The 10,000-nt window shown below is 44.1% G+C and overlaps 1 protein-coding gene across 14 annotated transcripts in view; it reads right to left on the bottom strand.

Moving 5' to 3' along the window:
• Eip63E (cyclin dependent kinase Eip63E) overlaps positions 1-10,000 on the bottom strand; it is a 523,995-nt gene that overhangs the window by 144,709 nt on the left and 369,286 nt on the right. For 6 of the 14 annotated variants that reach the window (XM_071681680.1, XM_071681686.1, XM_071681678.1 and 3 more), the window contains exon 3: positions 6,558-6,575. The exons of the other annotated variants lie outside the window; for them this stretch is intronic. In XM_071681680.1, coding sequence (XP_071537781.1) covers positions 6,558-6,575 — 18 coding nt within the window. The remainder of the gene's footprint in view (positions 1-6,557; positions 6,576-10,000) is intronic. 14 annotated transcript variants of the gene reach the window in all.

The raw sequence follows: 10,000 nt of genomic DNA, 5'->3' as shown, positions 1-10,000 counted from the left end.
AGAAGAAGAAGAGAGGAGGAGGAGGAGGAGGAGGAGGAGAAGAGGAAGAGGTACGTACACATATGATATTCCTAAACGCATATTAAAAAATTCCTCAGCCCAAAGAAATACACCGGCAGTATAATAACCTATCGCATACATTACTAAGCCCATTTTCTAAGTGGAACAAAATCGACAAAACCCACACTCGAGGCACTTAAGGTCATGAGCTGAGATTATCTGTGGACAAACTCCACCTTAAAGAACGTAGCCAAACATGGTGGAGACATTAGCCCGTTCCATTAAATGCATCTGCTGGTATTTTTCTCATGGCTGGCGTTTCATTCCGGCGTTCCCCATTCCTGAATGTATCATTATGTAAACGTTATGTAAACTCTAGCATGCAGATTGCCGTCCCTATTAATTGTTAATGTATGTGTTCATCTGTTCCTTGTGCACACACATTAGGTTTGTCCCTTTCTCTGTTGCGAAAAGTAATTGCGAATTACTTTTCCGGCAAATTACATTTGTCTGAATATGGGTAAAGCCAAATGTTAGTCACGAAAGAATAGAATTACTCTGCAAACGAGAGAGAGAGAGAGAGAGAGAGAGAGAGAGAGAGAGAGAGAGAGAGAGAGAGAGAGAGAGAGAGAGAGAGAGAGAGAGAGAGAGAGAGAGCCCCATCTTAACAGGGAAACTATCGAAAATATCCGAGCGATTTTTCGAGTCCCTTCACAATCTTCTTGTGTCGAAATCCCGCGCGACTTGCTGTCATCTGCACGACGAAGAGTTTATTTGCTGCAGTCCCCACTTGGGCGTCGCGCTACCTGAACAAACAGCGGAGGTTTACGTAAAGGGAATCTAATCCCACTTAACAAGAGAAAATCCGACAGGATCCTCCATCTATTCTGCTGTTCTCTTCGTAAGACTCGCATCAACATTCAGACATCTATACTTATGAATGTAAACAGTTGGATCATCACGTCTGATGCGTAAACGAAGAATTCTGGAAACGAATCAATGGTTGAAGACTAACAAGTGGAGATTTCCCTACGCTGATATTTTTTCTTTTAGAATTTACCGTGAAGCAGTGAACAACTGCTCGGAGCGCGGATGAAGCAGATGAGAAACGATGTAAAAAGGGAGAAACGTTTTTCCTTTCGCCTTATTTCCGGCTACTTAACATTTCCGTTGAGGTAAAGGATCTATTGGAGGCCAGCAAACTTGCAGGCAAGGGGTGGGAAAACAAACTAAACAACGGACGAACTCAGAAACCAAAGTTCTGAAACACTGTCTTCACCAGAGATAATCTGTGACGTCTCTTAAATGAAGCAATGAAACTGTTTCCCCGAAACTCTTGTCGTCTGGTCCACCCACACGACACAGCCTACATGACACGGAGATACGACACACACACACACACACACACACACACACACACACACACATATATATATATATATATATATATATATATATATATATATATATATATATATATATATATATATATCATACTATTCGCCATTTCCCGCGTTAGTGAGGTAGCGTTAAGAACAGAGGACTGGGCCTTAGAGGGAATATATATATATATATATATATATATATATATATATATATATATATATATATATACATTATACCTATTTCATCCCTCCTGTCTAAGCGAGGTAATATTAGAAACATAAAGTGGACAATGGCCTCATTCGGACAAATCTAATCTCTACATGTCTTGTATGACGTATGTAAACCAGACCAAAGATTGCCATCTACTGTCAAGCCCAAGAAATATACTCCAGGGTTTAAGTCGGCCAATTCATATGCACCAGTTCAGCTCACTTGACAGTGCGTCGCTCCCTGTGTACCAAATCAATCCAATTTATTCTATCCACTGCACGACTGTCGCCCTTCTGAATATTTAGACCCCGTCCTGATACCCCGTTACCTTCTGCACTCCATCCTTCCATCTCCTTCTCGGTGTCCCTCTTCCCCTTGCATCATTCACTTCTGACGCACAGAGCCTCTTTAAGTCAGTCAGTCTTCGCTCTTCATATGCCCCAAATATATTTGCACACCCTGGTCAACACTCTCACCCTCACTGCTTTCTAACGAACCTCTCACTCACACAGCTATCCCCACCATGATCAATCCGCCTCAAATCTAATATCGTCCTCAGGCACTTGATTTCCAACCTCCTCCTTGCTCTTGCGTTCAAGGCCCAACTCACATCCATACAACGCTGATGAGACCACTACAGCTTCAACTATATACCTCTCTCCCTCCATATCTTCCTTAATGTATCGAAGACCTCAACCATCTCGTCCATCTTATGACTCACTTTAGCTCCCATGCTTCCATCCGGTGCCACGTCCACTCTCAGGTACCTAAATCGCTTAACCTCCTCCAGATTCTCTCTATTCAGACTCAGACGATCACATTTCAACTCTTCGCAACACCTTATCATCTTATTTCTTCTCACGTTTACCCTAAACTCTCTCCTTTCACATACTCTCCCAAAGTCTGTCGCCAGGCGTTGCAGCGTCTCTGTGGAGTTTGGGACTAGAGCAGCGTCATCTGCAAACAGCAACTGACTCACCTCAAAGGACTCCCTCCCAACCAAACCTTTCCTAAGCATAATGAATACCCGCGCCTTCCTCCGTGTCTCTCGCATTCGCCTCCTTCACCCTCCACATAAACAGATCAAAGAGCCATGCCATCATAATACATATCCTACACTAAAGTAATACACGTAGTACTACACTCGATTCTATGAAGTGCATACCCAGTTACGTTCAATCAAAACCACAATTTATGGAGCCAAAACGGTGCAAATATAAATTATTTCAAACTCTACACTGAACTCCTAAAGGTTTGCATGTTTGCCAAGTTCTTTCTCTGTTAAGCAGAGCTTTGAGGACGAGCTCTATGTTCTTTCTTGGAAAACTGAGTAAACCTTAAGGTCTTTCCCTGTGAAGTTGTCTAACTGACTGAAAGCAAATGTAATCCTCTTACCTCCGTAAACTTTAGTGACTTCGTTCGCCAGATGAATGAGCGCTAGCTTTCTTCAGTGGCCAATCTTCCCTCGAACATGTTCAACGACGAAATTTTAAAAACACGTTCAACGGCGAGATTTTATGAACACGTTCAACGAAGGGATTTTGAACACATTCAACGTATGAATGGCTGACTTTAATTAGACTTGGACGAGGGAGAGAGGGTAAAGGGAGGGTGAGGGGATGGAGGCTGGGTGAAGGAAGGATAAGGGCAGGGAGAGTGGGCGATGAGTGAGAAAGAGGAGGGAGAGTAGGCAATGATAGAGCAAGGGGAGGGAGAATGGGGAAAGGGAAGGTAAAGAGAGGAGGGAGAGTGTAAGGGTGAGTAAAGGGAAGGTAAGGGGAGGGTGCGTAAAGGGAGGATCAAGGGAAGGGCGGAAGTGAGTAAAAGGGAGGATACAAGAAGGGGAGAGAGAGAGAGAGAGAGAGAGAGAGAGAGAGAGAGAGAGAGAGAGAGAGAGAGAGAGAGAGAGAGAGAGAGAGAGAGAGAGAGAGAGAGGTGGGGGTAAGACTGAGACGAAAAGTTTAGAATAATGAAAGACTTAAAAAAATATATAATCTTATTCCAATCAAAAGCAAACGTCTCTCAGACTCACTGTTCACCACACTTCAAAATTTTCACCTCCACTTATGAAAACGGGAGGAAAAAAAAAAAGTTTACGAATAAAAAAAAAATGACACATAGGGTTGTCCACTACATAGACTTCCAGCCCAGGATCCTACCGTCCAATCGAACGGTGGAAATTCCCTCCCACCTCTTCCCGCTCCTCCTCCTCCTCCTCCTCCTCATCCTCTTCCTCCCCCTCCTCTACTCTCCCCCCTGATGTAACTAACTTTAAATTCAGGGGGAAGTGGCCGGGCTCCTCTGAAAGGGGAGGAAGGGGGAGAGGTTGACAGGCTGGCGGAGTATCCTTCACACACACGCCGCAGGATGCCTGGCTGGCCCTGCTGGTGGCCAGCAGGTCAGCTCACACGCATGACCACTCAGTGAGAGAGAGAGAGAGAGAGAGAGAGAGAGAGAGAGAGAGAGAGAGAGAGAGAGAGAGAGAGAGAGAGAGAGAATGTCTCGATTAATGGGATGCACCAGAGAAATGATAACAGTTTGACACTGATTCATGTATATAAAAAAAAAACTTCCTCTCACAGGAAACATGCATCAAGGATATATATATATATATATATATATATATATATATATATATATATATATATATATATATATATATATATATATATATAAAGTTAATGTGACGGCTTTTACAAGGGCATTCAGCATCCAGTGCCATCTCTCAGCTAACACAAAAAACTTATGTATATAAAACCCAACAAAACGCACGTTTTAATTCTGTAATATGAAAAAAAAATTCCTTACATGAAAAACAAGAAAATAATTACCACCGAAAGAATAAGATTCACACATCCATGTGTAGGAAACACGTCACACTTCATTTTCTCCTCCAGTGTTGGAACCAAACATCCAAAACAGTCTGGTAGATCAAGCTCACAGGTGTAGACACATGCCTGCTTTCTTGACCAGGTCACAGAAGCTCACAGGAACGGGGCCATGATGTTCCATGGCGGGATAACCTGGGCACCACACAGGTCATGTGCCAATGTGTACCAACGGTATAGTTTTCCACACAGGACGTGAGTAATGACACACAGGCTTCCCCCAAGGGAGGCCACGTTCCGTCTATGGTAAAAATGAATTGTCTGCATGACGCGGAGGATGATATGGGCGCGGGTCTAACTGATTCTCCTAATTGATAAAAAAGTTTAGGTATGTTGAACTTGTGCCTGTATTTGATGATGTAGTAGTGACCTATCATGTGTGTGTGTGTGTGTGTGTGTGTGTGTGTGTGTGTGTGTGTGTGTGAAAGAGGGGTCTATCTCTTCCCTTTATAACATACCTGTTATGAATCACAAACACTATACAACACGATTTCCTTCACTTTCCAAGACGTACTCTCATTACGGTATAACATCTACAAACAGACACCACACTGACCACACAACACATCCCCTTTTTCTCCCCACAACATATCCTTTCTCCCTCCCTCCCTGCCTCCTCCTTCTCCCTTTCCACAGGCTGGGAGCTACAATCAAAACACATCCGTCTCATTCAACAGGTCCGGGTAAAAACAACCATCAACTGCAACAAAAACACGGCTATTCAACCCTCCCTAAGACACAAGGCGGCTCATCGGAACAGCCATTGTTTTTTTTTCCCCTCCCTCCCTCCCTCCCTGACTTAGTTACCTAAAACTAAACCCCAGAATAACCCTTGGTAATGTCTGGTGTTTAATGGATGCGAGGTATTTACGAATAATTAAGTCACACTGATAAATAAATGACATATGTATTTGTAAGGCGTTTTTGATTGCCGATCTAAGCCAGGCCAGTTGTCAGTAAATGATAACTGTCAGTTTAAGCCTGCTCGGGTGTCAGTCAAGCTTCCCTAAGCGTCAGCTTAAGCCAGCCGAGTAAAGCCTCCTAGCGTAAGCTTAAGCCAGCCCAAGTGTCAGTAAAGCCACCCAGCGTCAGCTTTAAGCAACTCGGCTTTTCTTCCTGACACCGTCAGCCACAATAGGGAACACCTTTATGAAAGTCTTTATCATGAAAGCAAGCCCATGTGTCAGCCAAGCCCCCGAGCATTATCCAAAGCCAGCTTAAGTGTCAGCAACCCTTCTGCGTCAAGCCTTTTACCACCACCGCTGTCAGCAAAGCAGCCTCCCCCACCCAGCCCACGTCCATCTGTACTGTAAGCCATCAGCAGCATGTTCATAAGCTTAAAACTTCCATGGGTACGATGCTACTACGATCTTAAAAGCACGAGGGTAACGACCATTGACCACGACGGTACGGCCCTTAGGTGTGATCGTGTGACCTCTGACCTAACCTCGAAGGGTGTGAGGTCAAAGAGCAGACTATCATGCCTAAGGGTCTTACATTCATTCTCAAGGGTCGTATTCTCATTGACAGTCACGCTCAAGCCTTGAAACCCTTACTCTTAGCTAAACCACAGTCTTAAAAGCTTTAAATGTCAGCCAGACCTTAGTCCAAAAGCTTTTATTGTCAGCCAGGACCCAGCCCTAAAGCTCTCACTGTCAGCAAAACCATACCCTTTAAGCTCTCATTGTCAGCTAAATCCCATCCTTTAAGCGCAAAGTGTCAGCCAGGCCCAAGCCCTAAAGCTCTCATTGTCAGCTAAACCATGCCCTTTAAGCTCTCATTGTCAGCTAAACCATGCCCTTTAAGCTCTCGTTGTCAGCTAAATCCCATCCTTTAAGTGCAAAGTGTCAGCCAGACAGAAGCCCTAAAGCCCTAAAGCTTTTTTTTTTTCCAGTCAGCCAAAACCCCGCCCCACAGCGCCCATAGTGTCAGCCAGACCTCAGCCTCAGAACACCAAGATAACAGATGAAGCCATAAAACCTTCGAGGGCCGACTAACCAAACATCACACAGCCTTGCACCGTCCACTGATAAGAGGCCAACCAGGCAAAACACGGAGTGGGTCTTACCGTACCTCTCTTACGCCGGATTCCTGTGAAAGACGTAAAGAAAGAGTGAAAAAAAAGGGGGAGAAAAGCTCTACAACACATGACAAAAAAGAAAAAAAAAAAAAAGGGCTCAACGATCCTTCAGTTTCATCCATAGGCCCGACACCAGAGAGAAAGAGAGAAAGTTCCATTAGGAAAGGAATTCAGCGGCACAAGTCAATATGGACATGGAGGGAGGTGGGTCCCACGCGGTCTCTTGTGTGGGGGTTAAGGGTTGGGGGAGGGGTGCCAGGGAGTAAATATTGAAGGAAAAGGTGGTGGTGCTCCTCCTCCTCACACCCTCAAACAAAAAAAAAAATTATCTTTATAGAGTAAGATCTTATTTGATTGGCACGGTGGTTTGCATCTATAAACGACGTCAGGTCTCAACTCCACCTGGTGACTGGGTGAATTGTACACAGAGTGTTGACATGCGTGGCTTATTCTTGAAGTGGGGTAGCGGAAAACGAGAGAACTATCTGATCTCTACGGTGTTTGATGGACTGAGTGATGGACTCAGTAAAGAGAATCTCCCGTTAATCTTGGTGATTCGTGTGAAGACAAGGTCGTACCCCGCGCCGTGATTCGCCAGTAGAGAGAGAGAGAGAGAGAGAGAGAGAGAGAGAGAGAGAGAGAGAGAGAGAGAGAGAGAGAGAGAGAGAGAATTTGTTATTATCACGTTGGATTCAGCTTTAGAGATGTCCAGAGGATTGAATGTTGAGATCTGAAGTGTGATGTGACAGGCTAAAGGATTTAACTGTCTGTGCACGACGACGTGGACCCTTGAACACGACTGTACGACCCACTGAACACGACTGTGCGACCCTTGAACACGACTTTACGACCCTTGAACATGAACGCACGACCCTTGAGCACGATGGTGTGATCTTTGGCAATGGTGACCTGGACTTTCACCAGATCATAAAGCGTCATGTCGAGATCCATCCCATCATACCTAAGGGTCGTACTATCATGCCCAAGGGTCGTAACGTCATCCTCAAGGGTCGTACCGTCGTACCGTCAAGCTCAAGGGTTCTTCCATCATGTTCAATGGGTCAAAATGTGCTGTGATTGGCGACTGAGATGACGCTCTGTGCTGTGACTGGTCAGTTAGTGTTTGCGACTGAGATGACGTTTTGTGCTGTGATTGGCCGATATTCCAATGTAAACACGAAAGTCGTGGGGTTTCATTCGCCGGGGCGTGGATTTCTGAAAGTGTGAGTACGGAATATGAGGCGCGAGTGATTTCTAAACGTATGAGTTCGAAATCTGAAAGTTGGATGTGATCAAGGTGTTGGTGGACGCGTTGAACGTAATCTCGGAATGCGTCTGAGGTAGCACAAAGAAGGATAAAAAGGAATATAGAAGAAGAAAAGAAGAAGAAGAAGAAGAAGAAGAGGAGGAGGAGGAGGAGGAGGAGGAGGAGGAGGAGGAGTATTTAAAAAGTACAAGACACACGCATCTACACACACATTCTAATATACTAATATCATCTAATCTACCACTAATCAAGTGCAAGTAAAAAAATATAGCACTACTTGAAAACCAAATGCTCATCAAATATTACTGTTAATTAAGCTATTTCAAATACTAGACAATTTCAAAATGATTTAAGTAGTATGAAAATATCTCTCTATGTAGATTATATCTAAATAAATGGTGTTACTGTTAGTTTGGATCGAAGGATCCAACTAATTTCATGCAAATGGAATAAAGTGAAAAGAATGTTAATGATGTTACATGCTTTGTGGAGGTATAGGTACACATGCAAAGAGTCCAGATGCAACAAGTGTTAAAAAAATGCAGGTGGATTTACCTGTATATATACATACACATATATATTGTCTCATGCACACTTACATATATTTCTATGAGTCCATTGGGAAATGAAACACGATAAGTTCCCAAGTGAACTCTCGTGCCATAATCACATCATCAGGGGAGACACAAGAGAGAAATATAGCTGTCAGTAGGGATACAACTTGAGGTTCACTCTCTTTCAGAAGTCCCATGATTTAATAAGTTGTCTTCGTCCTCACTTGATCCCGTAATTTACTCGTAGATGTCTACACAAAGCGAAGGGAATGGAAACAATTCGCTCTTGTGTACTAGCGAGATAAATGCTTCATCCTCCTGGGATAACATCCACTCACGACACCCTCATGTGAATGAGGGACATGGGATGTCGACTAGGGTCCCCACTTCCCAAGCTGCCTCACTTTTCCTCTCCTTGCTTTGGTGTTCCTGCTTACATTCATTCTTTGAATTCACTCGAGGTTACATGGTGAAGTATTTCCCAGTGGTATATCAGTATCATTTGTCACTAGTTCTGCACACTTCTCTCAACCACCTTCGCAAATACTGATATCGGCCTGAAGTCTGTCTGCTCATTACTCTGTTCCTCCCACCTCAGTTCTGTGGGAGTGGGTCGTCTGTGTATCGAACACCTTCCGAAACGAAGCTCTGACTAGGTCTTCCGTCAAGAACATCTTCAAAAGCAATTGGGAACGTCTTTTTCTATATATTATTCCCTGTCCTTTGAGAATACAGCGTTTCAGCCCAGGACTGAGGCACAGGGCAGGGGGATATACGGGTCAGGTGGCGGGTTGTAGACACCGTCTTGATAAGAACACTTCCGGTTCTCTATACTCCTCCTGAAGAACTCCTGTGTGTATCATACTGACAGTCGAGGCCAGTAACCAAGGCCATTCGGACAGTGACTCTGGTGTTGGTCTCCAGCAACACCAGTGGTCATAATCAGCTACGATGGGACCAAGAGGTGCTAGTGGTTCGAGTCTTATCAAGAATAAAAGCAACGCGAGAGGGAGGTAATGAGTAAAACCTCAGACATGATGGCGCAACAGCGTCAGAGATGGAGGCCCTCTTGCGCCGGTAGCTTGGTGAGGAATATCTGCTATGCTTGGCTACGGTAAACAGTTGGATGTTCATGAAGAAAAGAACAATGATAACATCAAGCAGTTATGACCACAGCCCATTCCAGTAAGAAAAAAAGTTAATTGAAATTGTCCAGACCTGTTACATTTGTTAATTTGTTAGATCTGTATAGAAAGAACTGGTTCGAAATTAATACGAGAGCCAGAGATGGTTAACATCATTACTGGTAAATGCCAACAAACGCTGGTTAATTCCAGTTGGTATTTCCCATCTTCACACAGCCCAGTGTGTGTGTGTGTGAGCTACTCAACTGTTTGGTTCAGGAAGGATTAATACGTGTTCCTTATTTTGTAAGATATACTTTCTCCATGGTTTTAAGTGGAGACAAGTTCGCATATGACTCTCACTAAACTGATTACCACCTCTCTCTCTCTCTCTCTCTCTCTCTCTCTCTAACCACAGCTTCAGCCCCTCCCTCCCCAGTACTGTGGTGGTGTAACCTAAGCACTGCGCTTTACCCCTTGGAGAGACATGG

Source organism: Panulirus ornatus, chromosome 33, assembly GCF_036320965.1.
Source record: "Panulirus ornatus isolate Po-2019 chromosome 33, ASM3632096v1, whole genome shotgun sequence".
In the NCBI taxonomy this organism is placed as follows: Eukaryota; Metazoa; Arthropoda; class Malacostraca; order Decapoda; family Palinuridae; genus Panulirus; species Panulirus ornatus.
This window is presented reverse-complemented; position numbering and strand designations above follow the sequence as displayed.